This window comes from Rhinolophus ferrumequinum, chromosome X (assembly GCF_004115265.2).
Source record: "Rhinolophus ferrumequinum isolate MPI-CBG mRhiFer1 chromosome X, mRhiFer1_v1.p, whole genome shotgun sequence".
Taxonomy (NCBI): domain Eukaryota; kingdom Metazoa; phylum Chordata; class Mammalia; order Chiroptera; family Rhinolophidae; genus Rhinolophus; species Rhinolophus ferrumequinum.
In genome coordinates this window covers 113806350-113827983 of record NC_046284.1, presented here as the reverse complement: position 1 = coordinate 113827983, position 21634 = coordinate 113806350, and the positions used below count along the sequence as shown (strand labels likewise).

General features: G+C 41.6%; 1 protein-coding gene across 6 annotated transcripts in view; it reads left to right on the top strand.

Moving 5' to 3' along the window:
* The window catches only part of REPS2 (RALBP1 associated Eps domain containing 2), a 207795-nt gene that overhangs the window by 91759 nt on the left and 94402 nt on the right, over window positions 1-21634 (top strand). For 3 of the 6 annotated variants that reach the window (XM_033109665.1, XM_033109656.1, XM_033109702.1), the window contains 5 exons: window positions 4427-4521; window positions 9728-9797; window positions 11259-11312; window positions 16047-16092; window positions 19205-19341. In XM_033109665.1, coding sequence (XP_032965556.1) covers window positions 4427-4521; window positions 9728-9797; window positions 11259-11312; window positions 16047-16092; window positions 19205-19341 — 402 coding nt within the window. The remainder of the gene's footprint in view (window positions 1-4426; window positions 4522-9727; window positions 9798-11258; window positions 11313-16046; window positions 16093-19204; window positions 19342-21634) is intronic. The other 3 variants (XM_033109693.1, XM_033109684.1, XM_033109675.1) reach the window with 2 other exon arrangements.

Below are 21634 nucleotides of genomic sequence, written 5' to 3'. Positions count from 1 at the left end.
AGAACTGTTTAGGTCTTCTCTGTGTTTTTAGACTTTGAAATGTGAGTGTTCCTGTTGATTTGGGGGGTTCATTTTTATGATATTCTGGGTTTTTTTTTAAACTTAGTTCTTGTCCCAACATTTTTCTAATTGATCTATATTTAGTCTTTTAAAACTAATCCAGTTTTCGGCAAGGTTGATGAAGAGTATAAATTTGGTTGATACCATCATGTATTCACAACTGTATAAGCTTGTTTTCAATAAAATAATGAGACTAGAATTGTTGTATCTGATTTTCCCCTAACAGTGAAAATGAAAGGACAGAGTTGGAAGGAAAAGTTGGATTATTTGGTGGCTTACCCATGGGCCTTTTGATATTTTCATGTTTAGGTGACGGGGTGGATTCTGCTATAGATTTTTCCTATAGTTTGTTAAAAATATTTGAGTACTTACAACAAGAGGCCCTGTGTTATTCTTTTGAGAATGCTGAATAAAAGAGAGTTCCTACCATCATGGCACTTGCTGGCAGTTAGAGGATTGATGTTAAATGAACGCACAAACTCCTATGCATAATTGGAACCAGTGATGGGTACTCTGAAGGGGAAGTACAGCTGTAGTAAGAGGCCACATGACCTTAGGGAAGACTTCATTAAATGTTTGAGCTGAGACACGAAGGATGAGCTAAGGGCTCCTAGATGAAGAATGGAAAGAGTGGGCTCCGGCAGGGCACAGCAGGTGTGCTGCAGAAGCCGTGGGATGGGCTTGGAGCATGGGCGGGGTGTCAAGTTCAGGCCGCAGTGGCTGGAATGCAAAGGGCCATGGCTGGAGGGGCTGTGGATGAGACTGAAGAGGATGGTGGGAACAAATCAAGGGCAATGACGTTGGCGGGCTTCAGGCAGGAAAGTGACACAATCAGATTTGCTGTTTGAAAGGATCATATTGGTTGCCAACCAGAAAGCAGGTTTTGGGGAGCAAGGGTGGAACTGGAAGAGCAGGTTATGGCAGCAGTTCAGTCAGCAGCCACAGAGGGCTGGCATTGGGGAGGGGACAGTGGAGGTGTCGAGATGGAGACATGCTGGATGGAGAGAGATTTAGCAGTTAATTTGATGGCACTTGTAGTTTTCGAAAGCATTGGTTTTCTGCCCAGCAAGACCCCCTCGTGATAGGGCAGTAGTCATGTAGTTCTAGTCAGGTCACGGGTTGGTAAACTAGAAAGAAAAATCTTATCTCAGTTAACACGGCTCTTGGGGCTGGATTGTGGAATGGTACTTGGAAATGTGTTTTGCTGTTTTCCACCAAGGAAAGTGAGACCACCTGGTGTAGTCAGAAAAACTACCAGGGCCCATGGTTTGCCCCACCCAATATCAGTAAAATTAAGACCAGAATAAGCAAATGAACAGTTTAACGTGTTTGTGCTCAGCTGTCTACGGTAGCTGTTACTCAGAAGCCAGTACTTTACTGCAGAGGGAAGTTGGCATTTCAAACCCTGGTAGGTGTGGGAGGGTGAGAAAAGATTAAAAATGATGCCAATCCATTTTTCACACTTGATTAAAACAATTTTTTTAAACGTGGTAGAAAGAGTTCTTGGACTCATTTCAATGTTTGTCTGTGTGTGTGTGTGTATGTCTGTGTGTGTGTGTGGGCGGGCATGCGCTCACGCTTCCCCACACCAACAGGCAATTCTCAGACACCAGCAGCGTGTCCGAGAGTTCAACTCAATTCTGACACTATCTACCAGGAGGTAGAATCGGATTGTACAGGTAAAGGGCTCAGCCCCACAAGACCGCCCTCCACTTCAGACTATAATTACAGTCCAGGTAGTTAGTTACCTGTACTTCTGACCAACGGGCTACACATTGGAGGTTCCAGTGAGCCCCTCCAACTCAGGATGTCAGTCACAAGTCCAGGTTCTTACCTGTGCTTCTCATTGGCTGGCTATAAATCAGGTTTTCACACGTCGTCTTCGGGTTTGATTAATTTGCTAGAACGGCTCACAGAACTCAGGAAAACCCATTTTCTCGCTAGGTTACTGATTTATTACAAAGGGTATTAAAGGGATGAAGAGATACAAAGGGTGAGGTCCTGAACGAAGGAGCTTTTGTCCTCGTGGAGCTTGGAGCCCAGCACAGTGGCTCATGGAAGCATTCTGGTTCCCCAGCCTGGAAGCTCTCCAAAAGAGGACCAACAAGCTATTCTTTTGGGTTTTTATGGAGGCTTCATTGCATAGTCATGACTGACTAAGTTGTTGGCCATTTGTGATTGATTCAATCTAAAGCCCCTCTCCAGAAATCAGGGGCTGGGGCTGAAATTTCCAATCCTCTAACCACATGGTTGGCTCCTACTAGCAACTGGGCCCCTACTCTTCTGTGGGTTTCAAAGGTCACCTCATTAACATAACGAGAGACACCATTTTTGCCCTCATCACTCAGGAAATTCTAAGTGGTCTGGGAGCTCTGTGCCAGAAATGGGGGCAAAGACCAAATATATATTTCTTATTATAAATCACAATATCACACATGGCATTAAAATTTTGATTTCTTAATAGCAGCTCTTGACAAGTTTGATTTGTAGCATCTGTTTATTGTCTACCCCAATCTGCTTTTCCTCTTTGGCATATTGACAAATTTTCTAGTTATTGAGACATTTTTTTCCTTAATTTTTGACAAAGTAGTGATGTAAGGGAGAAATTCGGAAATCAATACGTAATTAGACTTAGTGTGCAGTTGGACTCATCGCATAGCCCCTATCTAGCCATTTGTAGTCAGACCTAGCTAGTTTGCAGTTAGATCTGCCCTGATATTCAGCTGTTTCCTCTTTGTTTCTCCCCTCACTGATTAACGAAAGAACTCTGTTTTTGTTCTCTTTCTCAAGGCTACCCATACCTGGTTAATCCATTTAATCAACAGAATCCTAACCTGAAAAGGGCAATTTCTTAATCCTCAGGCCCCTGGACACTGGAATCCGATTTGAAAGCCCCAGGCCGTGGTGGCCAGTCCCAGCCCGGAGTCCAGGAGTCCAGAGATAGCATTATCTTAAACCAGACCAGACCCCAGGAAGGATGTCCGCCCACGAACCTGCCTGACCGACTCCCCCTTTCCTTTATTCTTCTTGTGTCCCTATAAGACCTTCTGCCCCGTCTAGGAACAGGAAGGTGGCCTTTGGGCAGGAGTTCAGAAGAAACCTGCTTTTCTTTCCACCAACCTGTCTCTGAATTTTTAACTTTTGCAAGCAGCACGCAGCCAGACCTTAGCACAGTATCAGTGAAACAATCCACTTCTAAGAAATAGCATGAGTGTTAAGTATTTATTAGCTTACCAAGTAGAATGATTTTTCCTCATGCTGAGCCACTCAGCTACTCAACTGATAGTTCCTGTCACTGTTCTATGTTAGAAGAAACCCGTAAGGTGATTTTTATTTCCTCTCTTATAAATCAGCAAGAACTTGCACTCTTTTGTTGTTCTTGCTAACCAAAAGAAATGAGTACATCATAAAATTTTTGTGGACACATAGCATTCATTGTAAGATCTTGTCTGTTTCCAACAACAATAGCTAGGATGAAGTATTTCCTTAGTTAATGTTTATAGTATTAAAACTACCACATAGTTAGTACCTGTGGGGACAGAGTCCCAGAGAGCAGTTTCTAGGCTCTCGGCCTCACGTGGAAAGGTGCTGGCTCAGGTAGTAAATGGCCATCAACTGTGATTGGATGGCCATCAGCTGTGGCTATTTGGCCGTCAGCTGTAACCAGTGAGCCATCGGCCACTAATATAACTGCCATGGCTACGCTAGCAGCAAATGGGGGTCTAGCAAGAAGATGGTGGCTGAGCTAGCAAGAGCGGATTGCAGTTAGCACGGTGGATTGTAGTTAGCAAGTGGGGTCGGTTGGCAGGCAGAAAAGTGGACAGCAGGTCGCACGTCATGTGAATCCAGCCTCCAGTGAGACTATAGTGGTATGACTCCCCTACTTATGGCTCCGTGGGTGTTCCTTTTTGGCCTAGCCATATCCTGCATTCTTATGTGGGGAGCGGGACCAGAGACCCTGCAGGCTGCCCCGTGTGACAGTACCAATTAAGAATTATGCTAGTTGCATGGTTAAAACTTAAGTATTGTGATAGTTAATGTGGAAAACGACTACTATGTTAACACGACTGCTGGCAGTTTTAAGTTTTTGCTCTTCCATTTACCAGTTATATGACCTTGAGTTAAACTTCACCTTTCTTCAGTTTCATCATGTGTAATATGGGGATGACAGAAGTTCCAAGTTGAAACCCGTAAGGTGACTTTATAAAGAACTTAAAATACTACCTCAGTGTGATTAGTGTCATAATGAATATATAGGAGCTAGCTAATTTTGTTGTTATATTTAACAAGCACAGAAAAGCTGATAGGAAAGTGTCAGCTATGGCTATAATACATATTCTTATGTTTTCTTTTTGTTTCTTCTTAGCTTTTCCTAAGCCCAAGTGGGAGTGTGCTTTATTTGATTCTTATTCTGAGTCAATGCCAGCAAACCAACAACCCCCTGACTTGAATCGGATGGAGGTAAAAGTTGTCATATGTTAATGAGTTAAGAATGTGTGTAGAATTAAATCCATTAGCTTATGTTCTTTATAAACTCTGTAAAATCTGCTTTTATAACATTCTCTTCATACTTAGTACTTACTTTGAGGCTCAGTCTTTCAAATCTATACACCAGATAGGTCTCTAATTATCTTTGTTTCTTTTCGCCCTACAACTAGATTTGGTGAAACAAGCAAAGTCATCTCTTGACTTTCTAGAGGTGAAATTGAGGTATAGCCAAACTAAGCCAGAAGCATGCTAGCCAAGTTATTTACTTTAACCAAGCTTTTATTCCGAGGTAAACATTGTAAAGTTGTATTTTTTTTTAAATTTATTTTTAATTTATTGGGGTGACAATTGTTAGTATAATTACATTGTTAGTATAATTGTTAGTATAGATTTCAGGTGTGCAATTCTGTATCACATCATCCATAAGTCACACTGTGTGTTCACCACCCAGAGTCAGCTCCCCTTCCATCACCATACATTTGATCCCCCTCACCCTCATCCCCCCCCCAACCCCCTTACGTTCTGGTAACCACCAAATTACGTTCCCCAGATTAATTTTCAAACCCCGTGGCCATCCTGTGGTCACCGACTGCCCTCCAATCCCCTCACTCTCCCCCCCACCCCCCACCCCTCCCGCGTAAAGTTGTATTTTTAGTAGCTCAATATTAGCAAGGTATAATGAACCAGAACAGTTTTGAAAGAAGGTTTGAGAACTATATGAGTATCTGAGGGCCCCAAACCGCTTTCAAAGTTGTCTTCTCCCTCAGGGTTTTTAGCATTTGGACCAAGTGAAGACTGATTTGGATGATTCCCAAGAGAAACCCAGAGAATTCCTACCATGGTGGGTCATAGATGTAGGGGCTTAGCCACATGCCTGGTGGACCTTCGGTATGCATCAGTAAATAGGAGTTGTTATGGTTACTGTTAATTTCAGCACTTATCACCATCATCATCATCATCATCACTACGATGACAACATGATAGCTGCTGTTCCTGTCCTAAAAAATCTGAAAATGTGTAATAAATGGAGGTTTATTCGTAAGCTCCTATTGCAGGTCTCTCACCCTAGTTAAAACCATTGCAAGATAATAGAAGTCCAAGGCAGGATATAGAGCCATTTCTTTAATATCACGTAACTGTGTGTGATTGTTTATTCTTTCCCATGGAGCTCGCATGCCTGTAGTCTGTGTTGTAGGTGACATCCTCACTCCTCTGGGATCAAATAAGCCTGCTTCTGCAGTGCTCCTTCGGATAACGTTACTCTCGGCCTCTCTGCTACTCTTTCTTTGAGTCGTAGCCTCCGTGTTACTTTCTCAACAGATTTCTACTCATAGGAAAAAGATGTAAAGAAAAGTGATTTCAGGAGGAGTGATGGTAGATGTGCTTTTGAAGAGTTTTGGCTTTTGAAATTTCCTTTTCTGTAGAATGCATGTAACGGAGAAATAGATACAATATTTAGCCACTTTTGATGGCCCTCAGTCTACTCTTGGGCTGCTGGCAGTGTCTGGAGAGGTCTGTCTTTCAGGCCAGTCACCTCTATAGTTCTCTTATGCAGTTGCCATGTTTTTGTGTGTTTGTTTGTTTTGTTTTGCTAGGATCCCCGTTTTGCTATGCTTGTGTAAAATTATAAGGCTCTTAGGTGATTTACTAAAAAAAAGTCATAAATTCTTACTCTTTCTAGATAAATGTTTTGTTCTAATTTGCTATGATAATCAGATGGTCTTTGCCCTTCCAACAGAGGCAAATAATGCTTTGTTGTTTTTTTTAGAAATTAATTACTGACACAACACGGTCCAAGGACCTTATGTGCAGCTGGTTTTATGTATTTTTCTGTCCTTTAAAGGGCTCTTTTGAGGGGCAGGTTAAAAGCTACTTAGTCTTTGGTTTGCCTTGTACAAACAAGAAAGCAAAAGAACAACAAGAAACTCCCAACAAAACTTGTTTTCTGGGATGTGGTGCTTTTATACAATGATGTAATAAACAAAATTCAGGGGTGAAATAATAAGGTTAATGGATGGTTTGGCCATTCAAGCAGTATAGGTCAGATTTTAATAGCTAATGATCAAGTGTTCTTCTAAACTATTTCATTCGTTTTTCTTTTGCCAACCTGTTGATCTGTCATGAATGCATGCATGGAGTTTAAATAGATCTTGGTACCAGCCCTGTGAGGGATGACTCCATATAGGTGTTTGTGTTGTCAGTGAAACTGGAGCTGATTCAGGTCATGAGAAGTTTGCTCAGCGGTCCGTCCTTTTCTAAAGACAGCAGAGCTGTAACCATGTTCCATCAAGAATTAAAGATTCTCATTTCAGGTATACTCCTCTTAAGCAGTGTTTCTTAGATTACTAGATTTCTTTCTTTTGGAAAGAGCTTTACTGAGATATAATTCACATACCATACTCATCTGAAGTATACCAGTCAGTGGTTTTTAGAATGTTGAGTCGTGCAACCATCACTATAGTCTAATTTGAGAACATTTTTATCACCCCAAAAAGAAAGCCTGTACTCATTAACAGTGATTCACTGTTCGCCCCTCCCCCCAGCCTCTGGTACTTACTAATCTATTTTCTGTCTGAGTTTGCTTATTCTAAACATTTCATACAAATAGAATCAAATCATATGTGGTCTTTTGTGCCCGGCTTCTTTCACTTAGTATGTTTTAAAGTTCATCCATGTTGTAGCCTGTGTCAGTGCCTCATTTCTTTTTATTGCTGAATAATGTTCCATTGTGTCGATATGCCTCATTTTGTCTGTCCATTCTTCAGTTGGTGGACATTTAGGGCTGTTAGAAAAAAAAATGCTGCTATGAACATTCATGTACGAGTTTTTGAGTGAGCATGTTTTCAATTCTCTTGAGTATATACCTACTTGTGGAATTGTTGGGTCATATTATAACTTGTGTTTAACTTTTTGAGGAACTACCAGACTGCTTTGCAAAGCAGCTGCACCATTTTATATTCCTCCACCAGCAATATGAGGGTTCCAGTTTCTCCCATCCTTGTTAACACTTGTCATTTGTCTTCTTTAGTTTAGCCATCCTAGTGGGAATGAAGTGGTATCTAGTGGTTTTGATTTGAATTTCCTAATGACTAATGATATTGAAAATCTTTTCATGTGCTTATAGCCATTTGTGTGTCTTCTTTGGTGAAATGTCTGTTTAGATCCTTTGTTTATAAATTGGGTTATTTTTGAGTTGTAAGTGTTCTTTATATATTCCCGATATAAGTACCTTGTTAGGTAAATAATTGGCAAATATTTGCTCCTTTGGTTTTTCTTTTCCCTTCCTTGATAGAAATGTTTATTTTGATGAATTTCAATTTATCTATTTTTTCCCCTTTGTTGCTTGTGCTTTTGGTGTCATATTTAAGAAACAGTTACCTAATATAAGGTCATGAAGATTTACTCCTATGTGTTCTTCTGAGAGTTTTATGTCTTACATTTAGGTTGGTGATCCATTTTGAGTTAATTTTTGTTTATGCTGTTGAGGAAGAGGTCCAACTCCATTCTTTTGTAGTGGACATTTAGTTACCCCAGCATCATTTATTGAAAAAAACATTTTTCCTCATTGAATTGTTTTGCACCATTGTTGAAGATCATTAACCATAAATGTAAGGGCTTATTTATGGGCTCTCAATTCTATCCCATTGACCTATATGTCATTACACTAGGACAGCACTGTTGATTACTGTAACTTTGCAGTAAGTTTTGAAATTAGGAATTGTGAGTTCTTCAACTTCGCTCTTCTTTTCCAAGGGTGTTTTCGTTATTCTGGGTCCCTTGTATTTTCTTATGAAATTTAGGACCAACTAGTCCAATTCTGCAGAAAAGCAAGAAGGATTGCACTGAAACTATAGGTGAATTGGGGAGTATTGCATCTTAATCGTATTTAGTCTTCTCACCCATGAGCATGGGATGTCTTTCCATTTACTTAGATTATAAAAATTTTTTTTCAACTGTTTTTTTTTGTTTGTTTATGTTTATCTACATTTTCTACTCTTAAATCATTTTCTTCTACTAAGGATCTGGTTTATAATCTAAGTGGGAGAAGAAAAATGAAAGAAAGGCTCTGTTAAGATACATTCTTTGTTCCATTGGAGATAGTAGACTTTGAATAGGAAATTGCATCGAGATACTTCATTGTAATGCCAAGAAGAATTGTTAAATCCTAGATCATGTTCCAACCAAGCAGTACTATAACTCCATTCTTTGGAACATTTTAAAAACAGAAGTAGTGTGTATCTCTCTGAGGTTGTTCGTATTCCGACAGGTAAACCAATTAAGTGTTTGGAGCACCAGGAAACTGCTTCCCCACTTCCTTTATATTTTAAAATTTTTCTTTATTTGATTTTTTGAATAATGTTTAAAATAAAAAGGATACCAAAAAGGCATATATGACCAGTCCCCAGTCCTCCTCTCGTCCATTTCCTCTGTCTACCCAGTTGCCCTTCAATTTTTATCTTTCCAGAATTTATCTATATGTGTGTGTGTGTGTGTGTGTGTGTGTGTGTGTATAATATGAATATATATTATTATTTAACCTCCTCAGAAGTCTTGGAGTGCATGTTAATTGAGACTTTATAAGAAATAAATTTATGGTAGATTTTCAACAGAATCTTAAACAAATCAGTACCTGATCAGTTTGGGTATACGTCTTATTAGTATAAGTGAATACTGTCCCCATAAGTGTGAGTTAGGAGAAAATTTTGTTATGCTCTTCATTAAAATTCTCTTATTCTATGGCAAGCAGGCTGTTTGAATCAGTGCAGAACACCTTCTGCACAACAGATCCTGGCAAATACCCATGTTATGGGGCCACTTGTCAGAACCCCTTTCTGCTTGTGAAAAAGTACATAAAGTATAGGTTTGCTCTTGACTGAATGGGTAAATGCTACACGATTCACTGGCTGAATCCCACACTGTATTCAGATTTAACGTGTGGTCTGTACATGTGTCTCAATCTGAATTGTTATTTTTTTCCTCTGTGCATATAAATTTTTCAATATAAATTAACTTATACCTTACTAGGAATCTAAAAAAAAGCAAATAGTATTAAATGTCAGAGTTTACTGAAGACAGAAATATAGGCAAGATGTATAGCTTTTAAAACATTTTCATCATATGTGCACATCACTTAATACCTATTCCAATCTGTATAATTAATTTACTCTTCTTTTTTAAGAAGCTGTCTATTAAAGACATGGCTGACTTTCCTGTTCCTACCCAAGATGTGACTGGTGATGACAAGCAAGGTATGAAAAGAATGAATTTTCTTCCTTTAGGGACATTCTGCCTATGTTTCTTTATCCAATTCTCTTGGAATGGTTGGCTTCTAGAGCATATGACAGTGCTCAGTATATGAACACATTTCGATGGATGAAGTGGTTCAAATTGTTGTCCCCAGACGGTAGTTCGTAAAGTGGGAACAAGAGCTTAAGTGTCCAAAGCCCCCAACTCATTGGCTCCTTACTCACTGCTGACCCTCAGGCTATCCTGATACTTAATTGGAATCTGGTCCTACTGATTAGGAAATGACTGGAAGCTGAAAGAATTGAGAGCTTAACATCTTAAGTTGGCAGATGTGATCCAGAGTATAAATGCACATTTGTACACAGGTCTCATCCATGAGGAAGTTATCTTCTGGACAGTGTCTGTTCCTGGGCTCTGTGGTGTGGGGGTGTGATGTGGAACCCAGCAACAATTTTCCTGTCTTACGGGGTGGGGTGAGGGCAGCACAGCACAGTGTTCCTTCCATGGTATAGCTACGCTCGAGCACACAGATGAGTTGGCCTGGGACTATCTAGAAGAGCAGGAGGAACACTCCCCGTCCCCCCAGCCCCCGACTCCATCCTTCCCTATAATGCTTTATAATCTGTTACATCAGGTCCTCCTTCATACACTGTCTTATTCAGTCCTCAGAAAACTGAATGGAGGCTGCTGTATTTAGCACCTAAAATTGAGAGACAAGTATTAACTGAAGTTCAGGCAGTATGAATCATTTGCTTAGTAAGAAAAAAGAGTGGGGGTAAGAACCAAGATTTTCTAAATTTCAAGCCAATATTCCTCCTATTATCTGATATTGATTCACTACCCGTGAATGAGAAGCTTATCTGAAGGGACTAAAATCCAGTGAAGCTATTTCAGGTTTTGTTGAGACCTGCCATTGATGCAGCTTTGTACTGGAGTTAAAGGTGAAAAACAAGTTTTCCATTAGGAAACAATAGTTGCATGTGGTCTATTTAAATATTTGCTCAGGAGAGGCAGGCCAAACTGGCCATTGTCTGCAGCAGCCTGTACTCTGACCACTCTCTTTATTAGGAGCCTTAGCCTTGACTGCACATTGGAACAACCGGGCCAGCTCTAAAAATACTGAAGCCTGGGTTTCAGTCCCAGAGAGATTCTGATGTCATTGGTCTGGATGTCAAGAATGAAACGGGGAAATTTCTGATATTTCCTGGTAATACTCCTAGCCACTCTCTGGAAAGTTGAAAATACCGCTTTGTTCTCTTGGGAGAACCTATTTCCATACTTTAGGTCTTTGTTGTTTTAGTAAGTGCTGTAGCAACTTATAGACGTTTATAACACCATTTTCTGTAAGTGATGATAGAGGTTCTTTGTTTGGATGAAATGTACCACAGAAATAAAATGTTACAGTTTTCTTTTCCCCTCCCCCTCCTTTTTCTTTCTGTTGTTTAAAAACAAAACGTTGTTAGCTTTGAAAAGTACTACAGATGAAGCTTTGCCAAAGGACATGTCTGAGGATCCAGGTAGGAAAAAGCCATTTTAAAATATTTTTATGTAATTCTAATTTAAAAAAATAGTAGTTTTAGTGAGTAGAAGATTGGTATATCTGTGATAGTATGTATGTTTCTCTCTAAATACTTGTCTTTTTTATTACAAGGAAACCTTTTTGCTTTTTTTTTAACCCCTTTTCAGGCATGAGAAGAGAGTCATTTCTTAAGTTCTCAATTTAGGTTTCACTGAAAGGATTACTCAGTTTGAATTTAGAGTCTCATTGTTAATAAGTGTAAAATTGAGAAGGCTTGGAGGTGAGAAGATTTCAACAAGCCATTGCAGTTTTTGTATAGAGTGAGGAGTTGGTGGGGTAGGTCACTTGGAGGCCCACAGTTGAAATTTTCCATTTCCAAAGCAAAAATTTCAAATATTGTCGTTATACTTCACCATGAGAAAGGCAAGTAAATGTTATTATACGTGGAGTGGATTCCAAGGAGAGAACGCAAAGTGGTGTTTGCCCAGGTTCTTGGAGAGTTGGAACTGGATCTGTGAACCTTGGATGTGGCCAGCCAGGCCTGTGTCCTCAGCTCTCTTGGTGGATTCTTCATTGAATCAAGATGAACGTAGTTAAAAACAAACTGACTAGGGAAGGCCTTACTATTTGGAGCTCTGCTTATGAGGACATGAAAGAAGTTGCTGCTTTGTTTTTTTTTCTCTCTCCTAATATTTAATAAGTAAATCATGTTTGTTTGGGTTAGCTAGCTATCTTCCCAGGCTTATTTGTTTAAAGTTGGAACAAAGGAATCAATATAACATTGAGGCTTATGCTATAGTATAATATTTCCCAAACAGTAAGTTCATTCAAGGTTTAAAAGAAGAGCGTTAGAGGGAGAGGAAGGAGAGTGGGGAGAGGGAGGGAGGGAGTAGGAGGAGGGAGGGAGAGGGAGAATGAATGAATACGAATGAGAATATGTGATTGATTTCAGTGATGAGGGCTATGAATCTGTATTTATAGGCACCCCCCCCCCCATTTTGGTAACCACTACCTCTAGAAGGTGATGTTAAGAAATAGTAAACTATAGATGAGCCATGACTCCAAAAGTGGTAGGAGTTCTCAAGCTGAGTTTTGGATTTTGAAACTGATTTGGGCTCCTTCATCATAGAGGGAAATGCTCTATTTGTGTAGGACCAATGCCTGAGGTAGGTTCTTTCCAACTCTTAATTTCTGGAGCTAAAGTGGATACATCCCATGCTCGCTTAGGCAGCACATATACTAAAGTGGATACATCCCAGGTTTTGTAAACTTCATGTGATGATATTAGGAAAAGCTAGTTACATTTAGAGATTTAAATTGGTGCTTCTCAAACAGCCTTTGGAGCTAATAACTTCCTGTTTCTTTGGTGAGCATCACATGTTCTCTGGGGCCTGCATTTAGCCATCGTTGTTATCATTCCTTCACTGAATAGGGCACGGTGTGGGTCCCCAGGCAGCACCTATCAAGGGTGCACGAAGTACATCCGAATTTGCTTTGCATTCTGCCTGGGAGCATGCTATGTGGTTCCTGGTTCGTTCTTCCCACTGTTGCCCCTTTGGGGAGTGGTTATGAGGTGATCCCTCAGCTGAAAACACGTTTAAAGCGCCCTTTCCTAGGGAATGTTTGGATTCCCAGCGGGAGACACTGGAGTTTCAAGGGGGAGGTTTCTAATTCTCCATAGCCGTCCGTGCCATGTGGACAGTTGATCTCAGTTGAGTTACTGCCTTTTGGAGAATTAAACTTCAGGCTTGCCCTCTTACCCAGTTTTTGTTTCCTGGAAAGATGACATGCCTGGAGTAGTCTAGGGAGTTGGCACTCTTCTTCCCTCTTCCCCACTAAATGAGAAGTGATGACCTGCCCATTGGCATCTGCCTGGATTCCTTGCCACTTTTGCAGATGGTCACGTGCTACAAGTGCTGAGCCTGACTTTCAGGGCCTTGGAGGCTAATGGAAGACTTAACTGGAATAGTGCTCTGCAGCTTTTTCTCATCTGAAACCTGTGGAGACTTACCAAGACTTGCCAGGGATATGTTTTTGGAGGTGGAAGGAGAAGCATCTCCCTGCCTTGCTCTTCCACAGTGGGTGGTAATAATGATAATGGTGATGAAGATGATGGTGCAGTGGGTTACAGAGGGGATGGGACTTTGTTATTGGGGCGAGGGTTTCCCTTGTTACCTATTTTTCATATACCCTTGCCCTTTTAATTGCTGAAAGTATACGTATTAGTGGAGTCTAATCGATTTCTCAGCTAACATCACGTTCAAGCCTGATTCAACAGAGCACACTGCACAGTGGTGCTTTTTCTTGACGTCTCTAGGTCATGCTGAGGGCATTAGGCCTGTTTGCCCTCACACTGTCGTCTTTAGACTGCTGTTGTTGAATCTAGCTGCTGCCCCAGTTGCCAGCTATCACCCCATGGTCTTATGGGGTCCAGCCGTTCTCTCCTTCCACTACCTGTTCCCACCTGCACCTCCTTTGCTGTCCAAGGAGGAGCTAAATTGAGAAACCAGATTTTTAAGCCTGAAAACTTAGGACTGCTCTGTGAGAGCAATGTTTTGCAATTCTAAAATACATTTAGTTTTCAAAGTACCTTCACCTTCTTATCTCTCCCTGTGAGGAACGGGCCACATTTTTATTTTCTTCATTCCATAGGTGAGCAAACTGAGGTTCACAGAGGTAACAGCTAGTGAGTGTCGTGGCCTGGTCCCCACTGCTCATCCACATCCCTCGCCCCATATATCTGTCTATCGCTCACCAGCATGGTTCACCCCGCCTTCCACACCCATTCCTGCCCCAGCCAAAAGACAGAGATAATGGCAATTGACCAAGGAATTAACAGTCACTGCGGTCTGGTTTGGGGAACAGTATTTTCACATGGCCAAGACTTCCCCTGCCTACATCTTGCTGGAAAGCAGTGGGGCCTGAGGGAGAAGAGGGGCACGGGCTCCGTGGGCAGCTTGCTTGGAGGGTGGTCCCCAGCTCTGTGGTGAGTCTGGTCACACCATCCCCCGAGCCCCATGTCAGCCAGCTTGTCTGGAGGAGAGGCTCCCTTAGTCCGCTTGCCTTTGCTACCTGTGGTTTGTAGGATGCAGAGGTAGTAGTTTTCCATGGTAATGGCCAAGATGGGGCTCAGAGTCCTCAGGCTGCCCACGCTTTTCAGGACTGGCAGCCTTTCAGTGGTTTTGAGTTGAAAGATGCCTGTGTTCTCACTACGACAAGCCAAAATGCTTAGGTTGGGAGAAATGCTTCTTTTTGGCAGCTGACCCTATGGAAGGGAATGTATATTGCTAGTTTGCTTTGTGCCTTGTTAGCACTTCAGCTCCCCTTTCTGCCCTGCTTATCTAACCCAAGGATTTTAATGATCATCATAAATCCAGGCTGCTTCATACCAAGGAGGGTTTTCTCTTTGGAGCAACATAAAAGAGGAAGGGATGGTGCAGTGAGACATTTTCTTTCTGGAAGGATTTGTGTAAGCAATATATACTGTATTCTCCTTGTTTCTAGTTAGCAGCACTTTTTCTATGCATTTTTATGACATTTTATGATGAAAAATTTGCAGTGTTTGCAAAAGCTCAGCATAGCTAGTGGTTTCTAAAGTTGTCTTCCATAGAGGATTGAAAACATAAAAAGAGGATTAATGTTTTTTGTAAATGTTTCTAATTACTCCCGACAAGTTGTGACGGGCAAGTAGGCTTTAGGGGCATTGGTAGTGAGCAAGTTAGTTTGTGACTGAAATTTGATAAGGGAAAGTTGTATGGTTGACAGAATATTTTAATGATTTCACTCCATAACATTCTCTGTACAATTTGGTCACAGAGACATGGGGACACAAGACTATTTTCTTTTCGGAAAAGCTGCATAGCTCATTGCAACTTCCTTGTGGGAGCTCTGATTTCTTGTGGTCATGCTGCTCTGGTAGTGTATTTTAAGAAAACTTTAACATGTAGCCCGATGGATTTCTTCCTAGCCTTCAAGGGTTCAAAATCTATTACTAGGCTATCATGATAGACCAAGAAATCCTCAAGTCTGAACCCATCATTATGTAAATAGGTAACCCCTTGAGAAGGTCATCTTTCTAGACTGGAATTTCTTTTTTTATTGGGGACTATTGGGGGACAGTGTGTTTCTCCAGGGCCCATCAGCTCCAAGTCGTTGTCCTTCAGTCTAGTTGTGGAGGGCGCAGCTCAGCTCCAAGTCCAGTCGCTGTTTTTCAGTCTTTATTTGCAGGGAGCGCAGCCCACCATCCCATGCAGGAATTGAGCCAGCAACCTTGTTGTTGAGAGCTCGTGCTCTAACCAACTGAGCCATCCGGCTGCCCCTCTGGAAGCTCAGCGGCAACTTGTTGTCTTCAGTCTAGTTGTGAAGGGCGCAGCTCACTGGCCCATGTGGGAATCGAACCGGCAACCCTGTTGTTCAGAGCTTGCGCTCTAACCAACTGAGCCATCTGGCCGCCCTAGACTGGAATTTCTTCATTAATGAACTTTGATTTGAGAATGGCTCCTTGTGTTCTGATGAAAGGAAAATGTTGGCTTTTCTTTCCTTTTAATTGTGCCTTTAGCTTTAGAAATAAAATTACAAAGTCACGAAACTGGAAGTGGTCAAGTTCTCCATATGGACACCTGTACCTCACGTTGACCTGTTGATGAGTTCTGTACTAGCCCAAGGGCAGCATATAAACCTGTTTAACTGCAGAAATGAAATCCAAGCAAACAACAACTAATCTTTGTTTCAGCCACTCCTAAGGATTCCAGCAGTCTCAAAGCAAGACCAAGATCCAGGTAGTGTTTGTTTAATTTCTGCTTTGATGCCCTTTGTGCCTTCTCCTAGACTAGAAATAACCCATCCAACCTGCAATCTCCTTTTCCTTTCGATTTGAAGCTTAGGATTTATATGGGTGAGTTCACTCGGCATGAGGGAACTGGTGCTGCTGGGGAGACTCTTAGTTTCTGTGTTTATCAGCGCTGAAAGATGGTGGCTGCTGCTCTCCGGTCACCTGACACGAAGAAGTGGCTTGTCTGATATGCCCCAGTGGTTGCAGGATGATAATGAATAGGGGGAAGTAGCTTTGGAAAGAAGGAAATACAGTTAAAAGGTAACTAACACTGATATTTACTATCCTGATGAGGTGAACACCAAAAACTACAAAGTCGGGGGTACAGTCTAGAGGAGGGAACAGAAATGCATATGGTGATTTCAGGGAGGCGCGAAGCTTCAGGTAAGCAGTGCTTATGGTCTGTTCCATCTTATCTTAGAGCCTCTTCTCGGCTTCACAGTTTTTAAATCAGTAGAGACTAGCAGAGGAGAGAGAGCCAGTGAGGCAGAGCTGTGGTTGACATCAGACATCAGAAGGGAGAAGCGAGGAGAAATGCATAAACACTAATAGAGCATCAAGAGGGACGTAGGTATTGGGACCGCTCGTCCCCAGTAGATGCAGTGTAAGGCAGGACACTGTGTGTCTTTCCCAAGTTGTACTTTGGCTCTTAGTGACTTTTCCCCTCTTTTGGCTACTAGACGCATTCCCGAAAAAGTGAATTTAAATCTGATCACATTCTATAGGCTTGAAATACTGACATTTAAGGAAATCTTACCTCCTTGGAAATCCGAGTTACCCCTTAGTTTATCTTTTATGTCTGGATTTGCCAAACTGGGGTTTTGTTTCCTTGTGTATAGAAGGTACAGATGTCTATGTTCATATTTTGAACATCAACAGATACAGTAATTCATTTTGGTAGGAAAAAAAGGTGTAGGCATTATTACTCTCTATGGTTAACACATGTACTCTTTTTTTAAAAAAAAAGTATGATGGATCTTTTACACATTAGTCTGCACTGGCTTTAGGATGTAGGTATAGAAACACTTGTCTGCCTTCACAGTAGGAAAAACCTTTGAATTGCAAAAATCTGCTCATGTGTCCTATGTTAACTGTAAATTGAACCTCACAGTTTTCACTTCTACTGACTTCCTGTCTCTCCCAGAGTGAGTGAAATTACAAAATCTCATAGTCACATTTTCTGTTATTAATATCACTAGCTAAATTGTATATATTATTCCTTTAGGGATTGGTCTCCTGGTCTAATTTGGATGTTTTTATTTTCACTACTCCCAACTGGGTCTTTATTGAGACCAAGAGAATCAAATCATTTTTATCCTCCTTTTTAGAATAATAAAGCTTTGTACAAATGTAAGGACAAGAGGGAAAATCACCATTCTAACACTACCACACTCATCGTTTCGTTGATTCCCTGCTAATTATATTTTAATTGGTTGCCGTCATAGTTTCTCAGTATCACTTATTTGATATTAAGTTAACTTTCCAAAATATAAATACACAGGGCTGTACATGGAGATAAAATTGCATGAGCTCTGTTGAATGGGATAGTGTGCTTAACTGTATGTGTATATATGCCCACACATTATTATACATACACAGTATTTTGTCTTTCTTGAGTGAAAAATGTCACTAAAGCTATATTTGGCATAGAAAGTTTTTAAATTTCTAGCCTCTAGGGCCTCTAATTTCCTTTTTAAATCAAGCCTTCCCATTTGAAAACTTGGTTGTCCTTTCATATCACTTCCCTTTTATTCTGGTTGAAAGTGCTAGAGCATTCATCCTGCTAGCTCCTGCATGCCTTTGCCTTCCCTGTCTCGCCACTTACGTTACAGAGACCACCCCAGAGCATGTCACATGCCATTATAGTGGCTTTATTAAAGATTGCAACCTTGCATGACAGACAAAACTCTCGACTACCACCAAGAAACTTTGAGGAACTTATTCAGGAAAATGAAAACTTGCTGTGTCAAAACCAGCTTTAGCAAGAACTGAAGTTGCTTAATAGAAATGGATAGATTGTAATTTCATAAGTGCTACTCTAATAGCTAACTACTAAGCACAGTTTTCTGAGGTTAATTTGTCTCTTGGACACATTCTGACTCAAAGGTCATTTTCTTCTTTGACATGAGCTTAGCGAAGAAGTTGAATAGAACAGATGTATACATCCACTTCTTAGCAAATCATAATGGGAACTTGTTCCACAAACATTTCTAAGGAATGGACGAGTTGAATTAACTCAGAAAATAAGTAGTCTCTTATAAATAGTCTAGCCGCTACCATCAAAAGATTTCCTCCCTGGCTCATAGACAGTATCAGAACATTTTAAAAATGGAATTTAGAAGCAAAGAGATACTAGAGTTTGAATCGAATGTATGTGACCAGAGGCAAGTTGTTTAGTTCACTTTTCTTTAAAGGTCATTATTGGAATTACAATCTCAGAAGTTGGCTAAGTAGTTACTGCCTTGTCACAGATTGAGGGAGGAGGTTAAGAGGAGGCCTTTGCTTTGAAAATTTTCCCAAACCCACATTTCTTGTGGTAAGACAACCTGATTGATGTGTGTTCTCCTCTCCCGAATTTTCATTTGTGGAATATTCCCTTGAATGTTTGATTCTTACTCTCAGCTTATCTGTCCCAACTCCATATGTACCTGCCATCGTATTTGCATGTAAACAGGAGGAAAGTCCTGCTATCAGTTTATACCAGGGAGCCCTTCTGTTAAAATATGCAAGTACCTAAGCAGAAGGGTTTACATGCTATTCTTATTAACAGTTCCCATAGAAACGGATTTGAATTGACAGAAAGCTTTTCCTTTTGGGTAAATTTAGGTCTAAGGTATAATAAGAGCAAAGAGGTTAAAAAAGATTCTGATTCATGGCTGGGGGTTTGGGCAGTTATTGCAGATCGGGACATCTAGGGGACAGTAGAGTCCATGGTTGCTCTGGGAGCTCGTGAGTCCTTTGTAGTAGCTTTGACTTTTGTGGGTATTTTCCATTTCAGCCCAACTTTAGAGAGTAAAGCTTTGCTGTTTCCCTTCTGACCTTCCCTTATTTTGCTGCAGATCTTACTCTAGCACCTCCATAGAAGAGGCCATGAAAAGAGGCGAGGACCCACCCACCCCGCCACCGCGGCCACAGAAAACCCATTCCAGAGCCTCCTCCTTGGATCTGAATAAAGTCTTCCAGCCCAGTGTGCCAGGTGAAGTGTCCCAGCTCTGCACCCCAGCCTTTCCCTTTCCCGTTGGAATCAGTGGATGGGTGTTGCCAGTGAGCCCAGGAAACGAGTGGACCTGGCTGTTTCCCACCCCAGGAAAGTCTCCACAGTGCTGTGGGATTCTTGGGAGGGAAAGCAGTTTTAGGCAGATAGGTATCACATGTGTCTGGAGCCTTGCCCACACTTGCTCTGGATCAAGAAGAATGAAATTGTAGCAAGAGGATAAGATAAAAAACGCTTCAGCCCCAGAAAGCCCACTGAGTGCGAAGCTGGGGTCTTGTTCTCTGCATCCTGGTAATTTGTATACAAGGGTGCTGTCTGTGATTTCCTCAGATGCTTCTGCGGTTCTGTGAAAGATCTGGGTGATCAGTGTCTGGCCAGAATCTTCTCCTGCATTTTCTTCTTGTGGCAAAGATCCTGTGTCCTGTAGGGTTTCATGCTGAGGGGCTCTGCTTTCTCAGTGTGACTGATGGTTCAATGGTTGGTGGTTGATGGTTGGGGTCTACGGCAAGGGCACCTTCAGATGGCTGCTCGGGGGCTTCGGGGGCTTCTGGAGCCGGCTGCTGTAGAGCCGGATTGGAGGCGCGGGTGGAGGATGGTTGGTGAGGTCAGAGGGGCCTGTCTGCTCCCCTGGCTCCTGGTAACGTCAGGGACGTCCACCTAGGGAACCTACGGAATGGCAGATGAGAACCGTGTCTTTGCTGTAGTGAAGGTGCTAAGATACGGTGCTGTCCCAAGTGTTATTTGGGGAGCAGCAAGGACTTTTCCACTGACCAGTATAGGCAAGCTATAAATACAGTGATTTCCTGGAACTTTCTCTATCTATGTGCATTTTAAATCAAGCCAACCTCAGATGCTAGTGATTTGCAGATTATTATCTTTTCTAAAGCAAGAAAAGAGTCTTTGGCTCACACATTAGCCTGACCCCTGTGTCCCGGCAGAGCTCAGCATGTTTTATTTGTTCTAATAAAGTACTCTCTTCACAGTAAAGTTATAGAATGTTTTTTTAATATATGAGAATCTGGAGCGCTCTATGAAATTTGATTCTCTGCCATGAGTTCATCAGATAAAAATTTGCCTTGAATTTCCCCCCATACTTTGATCCAAATTCTGGTATAATTTCATAGTAACTGGTATTTGGGATGGGAGTAGCTAAGGATGATGATGCTATAAAAATCTCACATAGCTGGCGGATTATGACCTAGAAGATTTTTCGATGGATGCAAGAAGATTAAAACAATCTGGCCAGTTATCTCAGTACGTTTTTCTTATAAGGAGAGAGCCTGGAAACGTGCAAGCATCTCTCGGGCTGTGTCAGCACAAGAAGTGTCAGCTGTGTTGAGAGTGGATGTGCTGTGGCTTTTATGACATTGCAACGCAGGGTGGAAGAGACAAGGCTGCTCTTAGCGTCCAGCTCAGCTGCTTGTTAACTGATTTCCAGCAAGTGGCTTAATCTTTCTGCATCTGAGATGCCTGATCTGTAAAATAGGGCCAATGCTCCATGGAACTAGGTTTTTGGTGAGATAATGAACCATATGCAAATAGCACCATGTTTGGCCCATAGGCGCTCAGTCCCACAGAAGACCAATGAGGGAAGGGCGTCTGAGGACAAAGCCCCCTGACGTTCTTGACCCCCAGTGGGACATTCTGTGATTTGTTACCCACTGTTCCTCAGAGGGCTTGCAGAGGTTAAGCCCCAGTTACCTGCTGTGGTGCTCCATTCAGTAACACACGCTTTCTTGTCTTTCTTCCCTCCGGCTTTGCCTCACTTTCCCCACAGATGAATCAAAGACCTGTTCCCAAGTCCCTGTCTTAGGGGCTGCTTTTGAGAGAACCTGAATTAAGACAGCTTCTTTTTACATCTCCAATGTTGACGTGACTGAAAGAGGAAACGTATTTTGGTTTGATCAATGCCGAAGAACAGTTAGGCGGGTGACATCTATATTTATAGCCTACCTCCATTGTCTTGCCAGTACAGGTTTACACAAATGACATTTTAATGAGCCCTTGAAATTGATCACATGAAGAGCAGCACTTCTGCAGTATGAAAAGCAGGTGGTACCATTGTATCTACTTAATTTGTTTCCATGTTGATTAATTCTCAAAGGAAAGTGCGAGGGTCTAAGTTCCATAGAATTTTAGTGTATTGCATCTTGGTAGAAATGGCTTACTGAAATTCCGACAGACGAGGAAAGCATGAAGTAAAGTATAAACCTGTCAGAATAGTGCACCCATTGAGAACCATGACGCCCATGGAGTAAACCCTCAGCTGCACTTG